Here is an 18,128-nt window from a genome sequence, read left to right on the forward strand (position 1 = left end):
CGTATGGCAGGAGCTCTACGCATTAAATAAAGAACCGTAGAAGCGCTTCTCGATTCTTAGTTTCTCTGATATTCTTTGCGCGTGGTTTCCATTTCTCTCCCTCTCCTTCTTTCTGGTAAGATCTTCGATTACCTCTGATTTATCTTGGTCAGATCAGATCCGCCCAAAGAAGCACAAAAATTTTAAGTTCTAGGGATTTTGATTGTCAATTCTTTTATTTGTTCTTCTTTTTTTTTTTTTTCACTCTGATTAATTGCCATAACTCAAATCTACGGTGTAATCATTGCTTTGCTCGTTTTTATTGATTAAAGTTGTAAGCGTTGTCGGTAAATCTAGGGTTTATACATTTAGGGAACCCTAAAGGAAAAAGGAAAGTAATTGAATTTTTGTGATTTGTGTGTTTGATTGGGAATTTTGCTTGGTATCTGTCTTGGGTTTTGAATTTTTTATTGAGAAGAGCTGTGTGGTTCTTGATTGGTATGGCGGCAGGGCGAGTAGATGTTCCAAGGAGAAGTGATTTTGGGAAATTGAATTGGGGTCAGACTCATGCTATTCCCGATAAGAATGGTTACAATTACCCATCTAATGGGAAGAATTTGGTTATCCAGCATAAGAATGGGTACGACCTGGGTCCTAGGCGATATGGGTTAGAGGCTGTTGTGAGAGTTAAGAATGATGTAAGGAGGATATTGGATGGTGGGGTTCAACAGCCCCCACAGAAAAAGAGGAAGTTTTCCCCTATTGTGTGGGACATGGAAGAGAAGGAAGTAAGAATTTCGTGTAGGAGCAGAGTTGCATCAACAGCTAGCTCGCTGTCATCTTGTCCTTCACCTTGCAAGTTGTCAAATACTGTTTCCAATCAGGTTTTCAAGAAGCAACAAGTCTCTGCAAATCTGATTGAGGAAGTGGAGCATATGCTTCCAAAGTCTCAAGTGTCTGATTATGCTGTTTTATCTCCTTCACTGCCTGGAAATTTATGTCACGATGATGATCGAGAAAAAGATTTGATGGGAAAAGAAAATGTTCAAGCACTTAACATATTCACTTCACGTTGGGCATCTGATAGCGATGATGAAGATGTGTCTCAAAGTGAGGAAAAGATTAGGACGAGTTCGAGTCTTGAGAGTGGAGAGTTTGAAAGAGAGGATTCTGAAGGAGACGGGGTACTATCTAATGAAAGAAGCAGCAGTGTATTGTCTGCTTGCGAGGATGAAGATATGGAATGTCAATTGGACTCTAATGGTGTGATGGACATTGATGACATGTATGATGAAGATGCAGTTGTTGACCAGTCGGATTTAGATGTTGAAGAACCAGCAGGAAGAGGTATGAACATGCTTCTGGGTTGTAGAAATGTTTTTGAATATGAAAAATTGAACAAAATAAGTGAAGGTACTTATGGTATTGTTTATAGAGCTAAGGATAAGAAGACGGGTGAAATTGTGGCTCTGAAGAAGGTAAAGATTCTTGACCAGAGAGATTCAGAAGAATATGGTTTCCCTTTGACCTCACTAAGGGAAATTAACATTCTTGCATCTTTTCGTCATGCTTCAATTGTCAAAGTTAAAGAAGTTGTTGTAGATGACCATGACAATGTTTACATGGTTATGGAGTACATGGAACATGACTTCAAGGGGCTAATGGAATCTATGAAACGACCATTTAGCCTAAGTGATGTTAAATGCTTGATGCTACAGTTATTGGAGGGTGTCAAATATCTTCATGATAATTGGGTGCTCCACAGGGATTTGAAAACATCCAATCTTCTCTTGAACAACCAAGGTGAACTAAAAATATGTGACTTTGGTATGTCTCGCCAATATGGAAGCCCTTTGAAGCCATATACAACTAAGGTGGTTACTCAGTGGTATAGGTGAGCTGCATTCCATGTATTTATGCTATTTTATATTTTGAATTTTTATGAGCTTTTGAATTTGACATTATCTTTGTTTGATTTCTGCACTTCAGAGCACCTGAACTTTTGCTTGGAGCAAAGAAGTATTCAACAGCAGTTGACATGTGGTCTGTGGGCTGTATAATGGCTGAGTTGTTAGCTAAGGAATACTTGTTCAAAGGGACAAGCGAGATTGATCAGCTTCGCAAGGTTATTATTGTTTCTATTAAAATTATCATCTTTCTTTTATCTTTTTACTTTTATTTTTTTTCTTATGTTTGGTCCTGATGGTTGATTGTTGCAGATATTTGATACTCTTGGTACTCCAAGTGAGAAGATTTGGGCTGGTTTTTCTGAATTACCTGGGGCCAAGGCAAATTATTCTAAGCAACCGTAAGTATCTCTCTAGACAATTACCTTCCTCATCTAAATTACTTATATTTAGTATGATTTTCTATATGTTTAGTATTTACTGATTACCTTTTCATGTGATCTGCAGTTTAATAATTAGGTGCATTTGTTTTCTTCTTCCAGGTATAATTTGTTGCGTAGGAAGTTTCCTGCGGTATCTTTCACAGGATCTCCAGTTCTTTCTGATTCTGGATTCGACCTGTTAAACAGGCTTCTTACATATGATCCTGAGAAGGTAAATATACATAAGCTAAGAACCTCAATTTGTTAACTTTTAGTTTATATGTATTGGTTTCTGCTAATCAAAGTTTATGTTATCTATGCAGAGAATAACAGCAGATGATGCTCTTAATCATGACTGGTTCCGTGAGCTTCCTCTTCCAAAATCTAAAGAATTCTTGCCTACATTCCCCCCAAAAATGTGAATGGAACAGGTGCCTGTTCTGATTATGAAAGCTGGACAGATGCAAAAAACACATTTAGGCTGCATTTTTAGTTTACAGTCAGCAGTTGCTTAATTTTGTTCGAATGACTCTTATGGTATATACAAGCAATCATGAAGGATCGGAATCCAATGCAGCGGTGGTACAAAAATTTTCTATCTATTGATTGTTTTATTGGACAGGCAGATTGTTACATACAGCTGCTATGTTTTTTTTCATGATAATTGTATCTTAGGAAGATGATTGAAAAGAGGTGAGGTGCAGCAGTTGCATGTTTAGGTGCCAAAATATTGTGAGAAACTGATATCATCCTTTGGCAGGCGCATAGATGAAATGCTTGTAGGGATTAATTTTTCAAGGCTGTTCAGTTACAGCCTAACACGACCCAGATATTAGTTTGGATAATTTTGTGATTAATTGTAATGGTCCTTAGCTGCGATTGAATATGAAGGTGCAGCTTATTGACCTTAACTTATTTTAGATCTTTCATTTTTCATCTCCTTGATATTGTATCAGATTGTAACTCGTGTAAATATTCTTAACCACATTTGAATTTTCTTTTTTCTCCTAAAACTATTGCTCACATTGTTTCCTTCAATTTTTTCACATTACTTGCAAGGGTATACTGATATTTGGGAGCCAACAGCACTGGTCTTTCCTGCTCGTGGGCAGTAAGTTTTGCACACTCAAAGATGCTTTGGAAATGAATTAATTTGATCTTCTAACTTGTGAGATTTTTGTTTCTTTGTTTTCTTATCTGTTTCGAGTGTTTAGCAGTGCAGGAGGTTTTCCGACTGCATGCATTTGCATAGTCATTTAGCGTTCAAGTAAGATGCTATATTATTGTTGTTATATCATATTATCTTGTACTTTAGTGACTTCTACCCTGACAACGACTTAACTATCAGTTTTATGTAAATTATGACTAAGAATTGATATTTTCTAGCGATGGGATGGTGACATTGATGATGCACAGAAAGTTCTGATTAACATGCAGATGTTACTGCTGGAGAAAAGATAACAGAACCACTAGTGTTGGAGGCTTGTTCTCTTCTCTTCTTTTTCCTTTTTTTCTTTATTTCTTTTATGTTTTCTTTGTCATGATTGAATTCTTACAGGTTTTACTTTCTTGAGTGTCTGCAAGATACCTCACAATTGAACAAAAAAATTGGTTACAATCGGATGTCATCTTGGGAGATGATTCTAATGGTTGGTGTCTATACACATACCTCACATCGCCCGTGTATAAAATATAAATTCAACTACAAGTATTATTTATTGGTGTTATGCATGGGCAATGGAATAAGTAAAGGCTCATAGTCGTATCTTCTGGTTTTGGTTATAGCTGTCAGAATCCTACAGGTTTGAATCTATAAAAAGAAAATTATTGTTCCCTTATTGAATGTTATGATTCTCAGTTTTGTTCTTGATATATATGAAGCTTAGGATTTTAACAATTTAACCTAAAATTACATTCTAGTAATCCAATTAGATATAGTCAACTATTTTATTCAATAACTGAATTGTTTTTACTGAATTTTATGATGAAGAGTTTGATTCTTTATCATTATGACAACTATTCTTTAGTTTTGGGTTTTATATTGATTTTGAATGTAAAGGAAAAATATCGAAAAGAGTGTTTTAGTATACTGTAATCTAATGAAATTGTGATTGGATAGCAAGTGACTTGAAAACTTTGTATGTATATATACAGACTATGTATATATGAGTAGTTAATTGTATATACAGACTTTGTATATATGACGGTTACAAACTCTAAATATATTAAAGCAAGGTTTAGTTGTTTCTGCTTTTTGTTATTTTGTTTTTAATTTTCTATTATATCTTCTTTTCAATCAATTTTTTTATTTACATCTATAAATAATAGATTTTTATTATCATTTAAAGTAGTTTGTACTCGTGGTCGTTGTCAATTCTTCAAAATTGCTTGAATTATTTTTGTGTGATCATTTAAGTCGGAAAGGTTAGTAAAAAAAATCTTTGATTTTTTTTTAATGATAAATGCATCTGCAGTTCAGTTATACCTACTGAAAATTAAGTGGCTTCACTTTGGTTCTCTGTTTGCAATCTAACGAAGTAAAAGACGAAGAGATATTTGTATTGTATCTTACCACTGGTTTTGCAGATGAATTTGAAACGGTTAAAGATACCGTCTAACATGTACTGTCTATAAATATATAAATATATAAAGTGAAACACTGTGAGAATGACACCCTTTGATGTAGTTGTGGTTAAAGTTGTGGGTTAGATTCTTATTTACTTCAAGCTCGAATCTCAGACTAGTTTTTAGTTTGTAGCAAGTGGGCAAGCAAGCACCTAATTTGTTTTTATTGTGTTTTTTAAAATGAAAAATGGCAACGTTAGAGCAAGTGAAAAAAAATTTATATGGAGTTTCACAAGTAAAATGAGTAAATAAAAATTAAAATAAAAAATTAAAATTGATAGATTAAAAAATTTTATCATATAAATCATGTTAGCAAATTTATTTTAAAAAATTATAATAAATTTTGATATGTTTATTAAATATATATTTTTAATAAAAATATTAAAAATATCGATCAAATTTAAATTATAAATAATATTTTTAATAATTTTTTATGTGTTAATAATTTTTACATTAAAATTTATTAATTTATTGGTTAAAATTTTTATTAAAATTTTTATTTATTTATTTTTAATAAAAAATTTTATAAATTTCACATATAAAATTTCGTGTAAATTTTGTCCAAAGCAAGTGTGAGCAGTCCAAGACCTGGAAAGGAGTTCGTAACGGCAGTTAGGTTTGGCATTATTTTTCGAGCTATGCTAAGCCATATTGTTCTATTGTTTCTTCTGAATTAGGCATTTATTGTCAGGTAATCCCTTCAGTCTAAAAGAAGGAAGACTTGATCGGAGGCAATCATTTTCATATTTAAAAAGCCTCCAGCAGTTGGATTTGGGGCTGTCAAAGTGACCTACCTTATGGCAAAACTTTTTGGTGGGTCTATTCTTTAAAGACTTAGAAGTTATTGTAAAGTAATTATCGACTCAACACAACTTGCTTCTCTACTAGAATAGTGAAACCTACTTTGTTGCTTCTTTCAAACCAAACAAAATAAAAACATAATCAGAATCAGAATCACTGGAGGTAAGAGAATTCACTTAGAAATATAAAATGCAATAAGATATGTTCCAAGGGAATTTGATTTCAATTAGCACTGCAATCCAAAACCAGCCATCAGTGAGTATCCAAAGCTTCTCGTATTATACTAAGAAAGTTTTCATGTTTTAGTGCAGCTTTTTCTCAGCATTTGGCCAAATCCCCACCAGTTATGGTTTATAATTTAGATAAACCACCAGAGACAGAATGATTAACAAGCTCCCTCCTCAAGATCTTTCCTGCTGGAGATTTTGGAATAGAATTGATAAAAGCAACACGTCGGATCTTCTTGTATGGTGCAACCTGCAAGAAGATGAAAATCGGATCTAGCAACATAGCCCGATATCCCAAAAAAGAAACTAATATTTCAGTTGGAATTTTAGAAGCATGCCTGTCTTGCAATAAAATCCATGACTTGAGCCTCAGTGATGCTACTTCCAGGGTTTCTCACTACATAGGCCATGGGAATCTGCCCTGCTTCTTCATCAGGGTACCTGCTCTCAGATAAAACAAACTGATATGAGAATAATAGATGCCACCACCATCACAACAGAGTTGCAATTCTGGAACATATTTACTCTTTAACTTTTTCACTCACTTACAGCTAGAGGCCTCCAAAAGTATTTGACAAGAAAACCATGTTCTGATATATTCAAGTGGAAGTGCAAGTTTGCGTTTTTACTCGGAAAAATGTCATAGCTACTAATACAAAATTTAGCACACATCACCATTCACAAGAAACAAGAGAAGCTCAATACATACGGAATCACAGCTGCATCGGCAATTTCAGGATGGGAATGAAGTAAATGTTCCAATTCAGCTGGAGGGACCTGCCATTTGGTTTGGATACAATAAGATTATTTTGTTCGGAAAATATTAAAGTAACACTGTCAACTTCACGGGCAAGTCATTCACCTGATACGCCTTGTATTTGATCAATTCCTTCAATCTATCTACAATGTAGACAAACCCCTCAGAGTCAAAATAACAAATATCACCAGTTTTTAACCAGCCTTCTGAATCCAAGGTTTCAGCAGTTGCCTTCTCATCACCTACATAACCTGCATTGACACCACTCTCTCAGTTAAGAGGAAATAAGCTTTTTATAAGAGCCTGAACTATGCGAAATGTCAGAGAAAATTCTATGCCCCTTTTGCTCATTGATTATGGAGTTTTGACTGTAATATGAAAAATAAATGGATTTCCAAATTCATGTCCTCCCATTTCAATTAATTTTTCCCACATATTCGAAATAAATTTAATGGCTTAGAGATCATTAACCAAGTTTGACAACCACAATTTATGGAGAAACCTAACTTTCCATTGCTAGCCAAGTGCTTTTTTTTGGGTTTTCATTAGGGATGTCAGTTCAATCCATCCCCATACCTTAACCAACCTTTTAGGGTCAATTTTTTTGTTTTTTTAATCACAGTTCGGGTCAGGTCAGGATCAGGTTTTAGACAAATTTGCCCTGCCTCACCCCGACTGATATATATAACTATTTATTTAATTTTATATTTATATATTTATTTAATTTTATATTTATATTTAAATATAATATTTTATTAATTTCAAAACGAATACAATATTATACAATATTTGATTAGATCGGATTCAAATATTAAGAAAACAAAAAAAATTCGTCAAATCAAGTTCAAAGCAAAAACCCAATCTATCCTGCCCCAGCCCAACCTGTTGCATCCCTAGTTTCCATTCCCAAAATTATATAATTCTACAGCAGATTTACTCACTTTATGGAGAAACCTAACTTCCTATTGCTAGCAAATTGCACTTTTTTTGGGTTTCCATTCCCAAAGTTGCATAATTCGTGCAGCAGATTTACTCGTTTAGACACTAAAATAAAGGCAAAAAGAGTACATACCCTTCATTACTATTGGCCCTCGCAACCACAGTTCCCCTCTCTGGCCAGGTGGCAGGGCCTCTCCAGTTACGGGATCAACAATCTTGGCTTCCATATTTTCAGAAAGGCGGCCAACAGTCCCATACCGAGCTGCCTCCTCTGGCCCAATCACCCTAGTTGCACCTCCTGTTGTCTCAGTCAGCCCATAACCCTTTACACAAAGAAAATCAACCAGAACAATAGTTTAACATTTACCCAAAGAAGATAGTACTAATTTGACAACTTTAGCACTCTTTAAATATTTTATAATCTAATAGATAACGATTCAAATTGCATCCGCTGCAACTTCGGTTTCAGCCTGTTTTTTTATATAAAAAATTATCACGTGGATAGACATAAATAAAAAATTTCATTCATCTAATAATATAATTTCTACACAAAAATATGATAAAATAAAATAAAATAAAATAATATTATCTTATATTATATTTGATATGTATAAAAATTATAATAAAATAATTTATTTATAGATTAAAATTATTATTTTTTAAAATTTTATATAATTAAAATTATTAATATAATTTTTAATGATATAATAAAATATATAAATTTAATCTCATTAATTAAAAATAATTTTTAAAAAAATTAAATTATTTTATTTTAAGATAATTTTATTTTTTTAAAAATATAAATTAATTATATTTTTATTCTATCAATTATCCTATTATGAGTTGAGATGATTATTGTTGTAATTTAATATATTGCTTAGCCGGAATAGCTGAATAGATGTCAACAGTTTTCTCCTTACTTGAACAAGTTCCACGGTGGGAAATTTCTCCTTGAACCGCTCAGCGACCTCCTTGCCAAGCGGGGCGCCACCGGACCCGAGCAGCAGAAGCGAGCTGAGGTCATACTTGTTAGTCAAATCCGATTTAATAAACGCCAAGACAAGCGGCGGAGAAACCGGCATGTAAGTTATCTTGTACTTCTCTATGGCTCTCAACATTCCCTCAAATTCAAATCTCTTGGTGAAAACCACTGTTTCTCCCATCGCAAACGCCCTCGCCAACATGAAGAACCCAAACACATGAAACAAAGGCACCGTGAAAAACGGCACTGGGTGCGGTGCTTCCTCCTCACGGTATAGTTGCCGTAAGTGGTAATACCCGGCAATCAACGCGATCAGGTTCAGGTGACTCAGGATCACCCCTTTGACTCGCCCGGTTGTCCCCGAAGAATAAAGTATCGCTGCTGCGTCGTGCTGACTCACCTGGGCTCTATTAAGGACGTCGTTATCGACATCGGATTGAGTTAAGAAAGAGAGGAACTCCGAAGAGTCGAGAAGGACTGTCCCGAATTTGAGACTCGGAATCTTGGAAGACGTCTTCGAGGTGGCGAAGGCAATAACGGGTTTACTGAGTTGAACCTGGTGAGCAATCTCGGATTCGGAACCGAGCGGGTTGGCTGGAGAGACAACGATTCCTAACGACATAAGAGCGAAGTAAAGCAAAGGGACATGAAGAGAAGGAGGGGAGAGAATGAAGGCGACGTCGTTTTGAGAAAGGGAATAGTTTTTCCGGACGGAGTGAGCGAGGGAACGGATTTGAGCGATAAATTGCGAGTAAGAGAGTCTGTGACCTATAGTAGCATCGATGACGAAAGCGGTGTCGCCGTCGCTGGCGGCTGGGGAGGAGGAGGTACGGAGGAGGGAGAGGGCATATTGAGGGAGGGAAAGAGAAAGAGAAGGTGGTGGCAGAGGTACATGTGGCCTGAGACTATGGAAAGTTCTTGTTTGGGGACAGAAGCCTGTCTTTGGATCTATCGAACGGTGGTGATTGGCTGCTGCTTGTGCCATTTGAGTGACGATGATGTTCTACAAATTGACTTTTTCACGTTTCAGTTTGCACAGACAGAGAGAGAGGCTTTTTCCTTTCTTTCTGAAGATGGACAAAAACTGAAAATGAAAGGATGACAAAAGGAGGGATATTTCTCGGCTTTTAATATTATGTCAATCTTATCTATATGTAACGAAAATTTTAATTTTTTTTATTTGAATTGAGATAGAAATGTGTATAAAAAAAATATAATTTTAAAGTTTTATTGAAAATGAAAATGAAAACAAATTATATAACTTCTGTTTTATGTTTGTATTTTGTATATATTTATATATATTTAATAAATAAATTTTTTATTAAAATATATAAATTCATAGTTTAGATTAATTAAAATTAATATATTTTTATTAAAAATACATATATTAATATATATATTTATAAAAAATTATTTAAATATTTAATATAAAAACAAAAAATAAATTTTATTTTTTATTTTAATTTTTTAAAAAATTATAATATAAAATTTATTTATATCAATTAAATATCAATAAAAAATAATTTAAATTTTAAAAATAAAAACAAAAAATACTCTATCCTCATTATAACATTCTACGACACCTTTAATTTTTTATATAATTATTATATTTGATAATTTAATATATAATACAATAATATAATATAAATATAATATAAATAAAAATTTTAAAAATAATATAATTTAAAATTTTAAAAAATTTATAAATAAAATTAATACAATTATATTTTTATATTAATATAAATTATGATATATAATTTTTATATAAAATATAATATAAATATAAGATATAAATTATTATATCAAATAATTATTTATTTTATTTCCAAACAATTTCGTGAAGTTGACGAGTGATTGACATTGGCGGATTTTCATCGGTTAATTATTGCAAGCTAAATGCGCGTTACATATGTAATCATGATACCAAATCTGAAAAAGGGTTTTTGACTGTTCAGTTACAAATGCGATTTGTCAATTCTTAAATTCAATAAATAAAACTTTAGATATATTAGAACGTAAAAGTTATCGGTTCATTGTTAAAAATTTAAAAATCTTGAATCAAATTAAAATGATTAATCCAAATAATTTAAATCGATCAATTCAATTAATTTCTAAGATTTTAACTGTTTAAAAAGCATATATTTTATCTTATTATGTAAAAATCATTTTATATTTAAATTATATAATATATTATATAAATTATATTATATTTACATAATTATATAAGAAAATATTTTTAAAAATAAATTAATAAAATCAGTTAATTCATATATTTCATTATCAATTTTACAATCCAATAATCAATCTAATTAATTAAATAAAATTATTTTTTAATCAATTAATATTTAAATCGAATAAAATAATTTAAATTAAAATAATTTGATCGGTTAAATTAGTTATAATTTATTAGTGCTCACACTTAATATATATATATATATGGGTAACTTTTGAACAAAATCTCTACTTTTTTACAGTTGCGTGCAAAATCCAAATTTGAAAACCGACAAAAAAAAGTTAAAAAAAAAAACATTTTATAGATATATAATAATAATAATAATAATAATAATAATAATAATAATAATAATAATAATAAGCCAATCAGCTTCATCGTTTCTGAATGTTTGAATTATTAAGCAAAATATCTTTGTACGAACCAATTCAGCATCTGACAGTGTAAATTTGAAATTTAAAGATTTTGAACATATTATTATGACTAAATTCTTATTTAAAATTAATAATATTAAGCAATTAAAATTTTTTAATATTTTTCCTACTGTATATTTTTAATATATATGATGATGCTTAAAACAGACATAAGACTCAAACTTTATAAGTCTAAATTAAGTTGTTGTATGATAAATCGAACAAATTTAATTTTGAAAATTAAATATTTTTTTTATTAAAAATTATAAATTAAGTGTAAATTTTAAAAATTTTTATTGGTAATTAATAGAATTAAATAATAATATTTGGTTCGTTAAATAAAATTAATTTAATAATACATTAACAAGCAGCTACTTAGCGTTTTCAATATTTTTCACTAAAAAATTTTATAAATGGTTTTTAAAAGAGATTTATCAAATACATTAAAAAAATTAATTTTCAATAATTTATCAAAGACATTATAAATTAATATTAAATTTATAAATTAACATTAATTTAGTCCAACTAATTTTTATACGAAATATTAATGACTAATTATTAGCTAATTTACTTTTTCTTAAAAATCATAATCTAAAAATAAAAAATCATTCAAACTTTTAGTAAAAGAGAAAAGAAAACGACCGATGGAAATATAAAAAGTAGATAAATAAATAGAAAATACCTGCACCAATAAAACATTGGGGAACTTCTCGTTGAACTGACGAGCTACCTCCTGGCCAAGCGGCGCACCACCGCAGCCAAGCATCTGAAGCGAGCTCAAATCGTACTTTTTAGTCAAATCCGATTTAACAAACGCCACTACAAGCGGCGGCGACACCGGCATGCCAGTGATCTTGTACTTCTCAACGGCTCTCAGCATTTCCTCAAATTCAAACCTCTCCATCAAAACCACTGTATCCGCTGACAAAACGGCCCCTAACAACATAAAGAAACCGAACACGTGGAACAAGGGCACCGTGAAAAACGTCACTGACTGGGGCGGTTTGTCGCTAACGTTGCCTTCGGTTGTGTTGGAGTGATGAATCGCCGCCATCATCGCGATTAGGTTTCTGTGAGTCATCATCACGCCCTTGACACGCCCAGTGGTTCCAGAAGAATATAATATCGCAGCGAGGTCGGACTGGTTTACCTTGACTGGTTTAATGGTGTTGTTATCGATATTGGACTGAGTTAATAAAGAGAGAAACTCGGGCGAATCCAGGAGGATAGTTCCGCGTTTGAGAGATGGAATTTTATGAGAGGTTTGTGAAGTAGCGAAGGCAATAGCGGGCTTGCTGAGTTGAATCTGGTGAGCTATTTCCGAGTTGGAACCGAGTGGGTTGGCAGGAGAGACGATAATTCCCAACGACATGAGAGCAAAGTAAAGCACGGGGATATGAAGAGAAGGAGGGGATAGAATAAAAGCAACGTCGTTTTGGGAGAGAGAGTAGCGTTTTTGGAGACAGTAAGCGAGGGAACGGACTTGAGAAACGAATTGAGAATAAGTTAGCGTTTGGCCGGTGGTTGCATTGACGACAAAAGTGGTGGCGCCACTGGTGGAAGTGGAATGCAAGAGGGAGATACAATATTCGGCGACGGAAAGAGGTTGATTGGTCGGTGGGAGAGGGATGGGAGCGTTTAAGCTACTGTAAATTCCTGTTTGGTAACAGAATCCGGTGTTTGGATCCATCGAACGCTTGGGATTTGTTTCAGCCATGGAAGTGTAAATATAAGGTGGTCGGAAATTCAAAGTGGTGATTTTTTTGGGTTTTTTTTTTTTTTTTTTTTTGGTTTCAGATATGTGGATGTCAGTGATTTTGATATATAAAGCAGATAGAAGCTGCGTGTGAATGAGGCTGTTACGACTTGAATTCGTCTCGGATTCGGTTTCTGCGAAAGCTTGTTTAATTGATTGCACAATTTGTCAATTAACAGCATCGACAACACGGAGTTTCATTTGAACATGTTTTTTTCCTTTTTTTCTCAACTGGTTTCCAAGTAAATTTTAGACTTTCTTATGAAAAAGAATCTTAAATTAAAGATAAGTAAATTAAAATTAATGATAAAAATATTCTTTTGAATACAAAAATAATGATAACATAATAAATTATAGTAAAAAAATATCATTAAATATATTAAATTAAATTTTGTATATAATAAAATTTTTAGTATTTTTTTATATTTATGAGTTAGTAATTAATTAAAATTTACTTCAATTATTTTTAATATTAAATACAATTTTAAAAGTTTTATTCAATAAACAATTGTTTGCACATTATTTTATATTGAAATAATAATTAAAATTATAAATATTAAAATTATAAAAATACTTTAAAATATTTAATATTTGAATATAGTAATTTTTACATCTACAAATTATATTTGATTAATTAATCTTAAACATAAATTACAAACTTATAATAAAATAAACAGGTTTAAATTTATAAACATAATAATTTATGTTAAAATACCTTAGGAAATATAGAAGAAGAATATGGGCATTATAGTCTAAAATTTTTAATATTTAATATTTATAAATTTTTTCTTTTCTTAAATTATATTTTTATATAAAAAATAATACTTAAAATTATTAAGTTTCCTTGCATAAAATAGCACGAGTTTTTATTCTTAAAATTACCAAATTGGAAAAAAAAAAAAAAAGTAATGTTTGGTCAAAGCTATTTAATGTCGGACTTGGGGATTTAGTTGAACGTAATGGTCAAAGCGGCTTTTATGACTGATGGCTTTCAGTTTTACCAATTCTCTTTTCAGTTTGAGTTTGTTTTTCTTTTTCTAGATTAATGGTTTACAAATGATAAAGAGACGGCAATTGGCAACTGGCACGCACGGTTGGCTTGGCCGGTTACGCGAGAAATGATGTCATCGTGGGTGGGATGGTAAATGACTCATAAACTCTCGAACTATTCAAATTTAATTATGTTAATATTAAATTAAGCTTAAATTTAAGTAATTCAATTTATTAAGTGAGTTAAGTATTTTAATATTTTATTCAAATAATTTATAAATTTAATTAAAATTTTAAATTTAAATATATTTTATTATTTTATTTATATATATTTAAATTCGATTTAAATATATAATTAAATTTAAAATTAATTAAAAATTAAATTATTTTTATTAAATACATTTGAATAATTTAATTCGAATTTAAAATTTTAATTTTAATTTCAAGCAATTCAAATTTAAATTTTTATTTTATCAATTCGATTAGACTTACTTGACACTTTTAATCACGGGTCCTCGCCTACTTGGACGTCGGCGTGGGAATGGCTGCATGCTCACCACTTGGCTGCCTCAGAGTGTACATATAATATATCTCAGACTGTTTGCATTCACATTGTGGTCGGTTGAAAAAGTACCTCAAATCACCTTTTATTAAAAATGTTCACGGGTCATTTGAAGTGATATTTAAGTTTAAAATTTTATTTAAATTATTTTTTTTAATGTTTAAGGAAATCATTGTTTAAGGTTTAGTTTATAAATAATTTTATATTTTTAATTAATTTTAAAAAAATAAGTCGAAAATAATTGAGATTGAAATATCTTTAATATTTTATTTTGTATTATTTTGTTAATTATTAATTGCCTTAGAAGTTTTTCAAACTATATAAAGGTTTAAATCATCTATTGAATTAGTAATTGCCTTGGAGGTCGTTTCGTTTGTTTATCTTTGGCTTGGACCAATCACAGAAGTAAGATATTGCACTTTGTTACTCTTTTTATTTGTCAGGTCAAAAAAATTTTTAAATAAAAATTCAATAACTATTTAAATTTTCGATGTATTATTAAAATTTATCAAGTTTTGAATTTTTTATTTTAAATCAATTAAACTCTTAAATATCTATTTTTATTCAATTGAACTTATATATATTTACTTTATTAAGCTCTTGATTAAATAAAAAATTAATTATTTTTTATTTAATAAGAGTTCAATTGATAAAAATAAATATTTAAAAATTTAATTGATTGTAAAAAATAATAATGATTTACTTTATTATTAAATTTAAATTTAGAAGCTTTGTTAATGTTTTATCTTCTTTTTTTTTTTACAATTTTTTTCACCCTCTAGTTCATTTGGAGGCAAAGAATTTGGATTGTGTTTCCCAAATTCCCCATTCTTTCTTCATCTCCCTTTTCTTTAATTAAATTTTTTTGGTTATATTTATTCAAGTTTTTCAATACAAATTTTATAAATTATATTAAATTGGACAATGAAAAACAAAAAGTTATGTTATATTGAATTGGACTCACTTTTGCAGCTATTATTACGTTGACTTGGTTTGATTTGATTCTTATGATAATATATATATATATATATATATATCATTCATTTTTATTCACCAAACTAAAATGAATTGTTAAATTACATTATAGTGCAAATATTATAATTTTTTTTATTTTTTTTAAAGTTTTGTTCATTTCATATTGAGTTTAAATACTCATATCTAAATCAAAGTTAGATAAAAATTGAGATTTAATTTAATTAGTTCATATAATCACATTTAAAATATGATATTTAATAAATTCGTAATTTAAATTTTAATACATGCAATTTTTTTTTTCAATTGCGACCTCTTATATACAAAAAAAAAATAAATATGCAAATATAAATTAACAAAACACTTTACTTGTGATACTTAAATAACATTACTCATATTTCAGTTAGCCATTATTAGTTTAAATTCATTCAACCGAAAGAAAGAATGGCATGTTAAATATTTCCTATTTGATTGAGAAATTTAATTATATTAATAAAAATTCTTCTCATGAATCAATTATATGTAACTAATTTATAAATTATATCTTTAAAATATTCATCTCATTTAACAATGTATAATTATATATTTTCTACCAACAACTTAAATGAAAAAAATTTAAATAAATAAAAATTATGATCTGACTTCGATGCGTTGTTTTTAATAGTTCAATATATATTTTTCACATCAAAATTTAAGGCTCCATTTGGTTTGAGAAAATTTTTTTTATTTTTATTTACTAAAAAATAGTTTTTATTTTTTATTATTTGTTTTTTTTAAATGTATTTAGTAAAAGAAAAGAAAATTTGTTTTCTAAAAATTTAAAAATAAGTAAATAAATTAAATATTCAATGATATTACTATTAATGTCATGTAATTATAAATATAATAATATTTATTAAGTAATGACATTAAAAAATATTTAAATATGATAACTTCCAAAACCTAAGGAAAAAAAGTAATATACATTTATTGTTTTCATAATTGAAAACATTTTTTTTTTTGTTTTCATATTATAATCTATTTTCATTTTTATTTACTAAAAACTTGTTTTCATTTTTAATTACCAAACACCTTTTCATTCATGTTTTTCATTTTCCAATAAAATGAAAATAGAAAATGATTTCATTTTCTAAAACCAAACACTACCTAACTTTTTATGAATAAGAAATATTGAAATTTAATTTTTTTAAAAAATATATTATGCATTAATCAATGAATCAAATATGATAAATGCTCAATTTATGATTAAATCTTTGACGAGTTGCTCTTTAAGAATTAAATGTTTAAATTATGTTGATTCAAAATCAAACATTTTTGAAAGTTTATAATTAAGAATATATTTTGATAAAAATTTATTCGTGTATTACTAGTATGATTTAATTGAGTAGCATCGCATAAATGGTATTTATCTATCAATTTGACAGATGTTTTGTATATGACAAACTCACTAAAACAAAAAAAAAAAAAAAGTCAAAATAATAAAAAAAAAAGCAATTTTCAAAAAAGTAAGAAACACTTTCAACTTTTTTCTTTTGTTCTTTCCAGATTCTTTATTTTCATCAAAGTCTCAAATTTTCTCCACCCCAATGCTAGTTTTCTTTCAATTGCGAAGGCCTCCTCTTTTCACCATTTGTTGGTAACAAGATCTGCAAAGGTGGGCTCAACCTTTTTTTTCTTCCAAATTTTTTTTCTCGATTTAGCTCCTCCATTTTAGTATATATTTTCTCTATAACTGTGACTCTTGACCTCAAGTGATACTAACGTGTTAATTGATCCATTTTTTTATCACTCTTGCTCTTTTCCTTTTAACAATTCTATTTACAATCTAAGTTTTACTATTTAATCTATTTATTTATTTCACTCTTTAACTAAGTATAAGGAAATTGGAAATTTGATGAATTGAAATTTTTATTATAAGTTTTAATTTAAAATGGTCGGATGATAATGAAAAAATTATGTGATTTAGTTTTGGGTTTTTTGATATTGTGGGTATTATAATTTTTGTGGGTTTGTGGTTTTTTTTTTTTTTTTTTTTTAAATTTAAACTAGTAGTGAGCAATTGAAATTTTGATGCTGTACAAATTGAAGATCACGGAGTGTGGTTGTAGACTTGCAGTTTATAAACCCTAAACTGTGTGAAACTCCAACAAAAAGGATGAAGAAGGATATAATTGAAATGAAATTGACTTAAAAAAAGAAAAAGTCAAGAGCCTTTCCATTTGTCATTCCTTATAAAAAAATTTAATTCCACGTCACAATTATCTATAATAGTTTTTAAATTTAATGGCACGTAATTTCACTGAAAAAATCTTAATTGTTACAAGTTAATAATATTTAATTTTTATTTATATAACTTAAAAAATTTAATCTTAAATCGAGTAATCATATAAATGTTTAATTTTAAATTGAACATTTAACCTACCAAATAAAGAGTGTCTGAAAATTTCATTAAAATAAAAGATAATATCTCATTTAATCTCTAGATTATTATATTTTTTAATATGATATTTAAATAAAAAAAAATTTTGTGTATTAAATTCTCTCAATCTCTGTTGAATAATATTAA

The 18,128-nt window shown here is 29.4% G+C and overlaps 2 protein-coding genes across 24 annotated transcripts; one reads left to right on the forward strand and one right to left on the reverse strand.

Moving 5' to 3' along the window:
* Positions 1-17: 17 nt before the first annotated feature.
* On the forward strand, positions 18-4,146 carry LOC111284791 (Protein kinase superfamily protein). 21 transcript variants are annotated; one of them, XR_016329381.1, is made up of 9 exons: positions 18-115; positions 490-1,873; positions 1,969-2,104; positions 2,199-2,287; positions 2,429-2,540; positions 2,632-2,739; positions 3,368-3,575; positions 3,695-3,789; positions 3,867-4,146. XR_016329381.1 is itself a non-coding variant. In XM_089746687.1 (7 exons), the coding sequence occupies exons 2-6, from the start codon at positions 753-755 to the stop codon at positions 2,728-2,730; spliced, it is 1,557 nt and encodes a 518-aa protein (XP_089602813.1). In that variant the 5' UTR covers positions 18-115; positions 490-752; the 3' UTR covers positions 2,731-2,739; positions 3,368-4,146. The 21 variants fall into 21 exon arrangements, 2 of the variants coding, with proteins under 2 accessions (XP_089602813.1, XP_022729479.2); XR_016329383.1 differs by having other exon boundaries at positions 3,368-3,419; positions 3,516-3,575; positions 3,746-4,146; XR_016329382.1 differs by having other exon boundaries at positions 3,368-3,419; positions 3,526-3,575; positions 3,695-4,146.
* A 1,745-nt stretch (positions 4,147-5,891) lies between these two features.
* On the reverse strand, positions 5,892-13,156 carry LOC111284840 (AMP-dependent synthetase and ligase family protein). 3 transcript variants are annotated; one of them, XR_016329386.1, is made up of 7 exons: positions 11,965-12,089; positions 8,578-9,706; positions 7,791-7,980; positions 6,824-6,969; positions 6,667-6,738; positions 6,300-6,402; positions 6,174-6,211 (listed from the first exon to the last, which is right to left on the reverse strand). XR_016329386.1 is itself a non-coding variant. In XM_022873869.2 (6 exons), exons 1-6 carry the CDS (start codon positions 12,997-12,999, stop codon positions 6,086-6,088), a joined length of 1,668 nt encoding a protein of 555 aa, XP_022729604.2. In that variant the 5' UTR covers positions 13,000-13,156; the 3' UTR covers positions 5,892-6,085. The 3 variants fall into 3 exon arrangements, 2 of the variants coding, with proteins under 2 accessions (XP_022729604.2, XP_022729596.2); XM_022873869.2 differs by lacking the exon at positions 8,578-9,706 and having other exon boundaries at positions 5,892-6,211; positions 6,671-6,738; positions 11,965-13,156; XM_022873861.2 differs by lacking the exon at positions 11,965-12,089 and having other exon boundaries at positions 5,892-6,211; positions 6,671-6,738.
* Between the last annotated feature and the right edge of the window lie 4,972 nt (positions 13,157-18,128).

Source organism: Durio zibethinus, chromosome 17, assembly GCF_047325235.1.
Source record: "Durio zibethinus cultivar Kanyao isolate XHJ-2024 chromosome 17, ASM4732523v1, whole genome shotgun sequence".
Classification (NCBI taxonomy): Eukaryota; Viridiplantae; Streptophyta; class Magnoliopsida; order Malvales; family Malvaceae; genus Durio; species Durio zibethinus.

Bases quoted from the DNA above. Each gene is read 5' to 3' on its own strand.
- LOC111284791 (XM_022873744.2), top strand. From the start codon at position 480: ATGGCGGCAGGGCGAGTAGATGTTCCAAGGAGAAGTGATTTTGGGAAA. The intron at 2,288-2,428 runs GTAAGTATCTCT...TTCTTCTTCCAG, and splicing joins GCAAATTATTCTAAGCAACC to GTATAATTTGTTGCGTAGGA. The intron at 2,541-2,631 runs GTAAATATACAT...TTATCTATGCAG, and splicing joins TTACATATGATCCTGAGAAG to AGAATAACAGCAGATGATGC.
- LOC111284840 (XM_022873861.2), bottom strand. From the start codon at position 9,624: ATGGCACAAGCAGCAGCCAATCACCACCGTTCGATAGATCCAAAGACA. The intron at 6,739-6,823 runs GTGAATGACTTG...ACCAAATGGCAG, and splicing joins TCAAATACAAGGCGTATCAG to GTCCCTCCAGCTGAATTGGA. The intron at 6,403-6,670 runs GTATGTATTGAG...ATCTGAGAGCAG, and splicing joins GCCGATGCAGCTGTGATTCC to GTACCCTGATGAAGAAGCAG.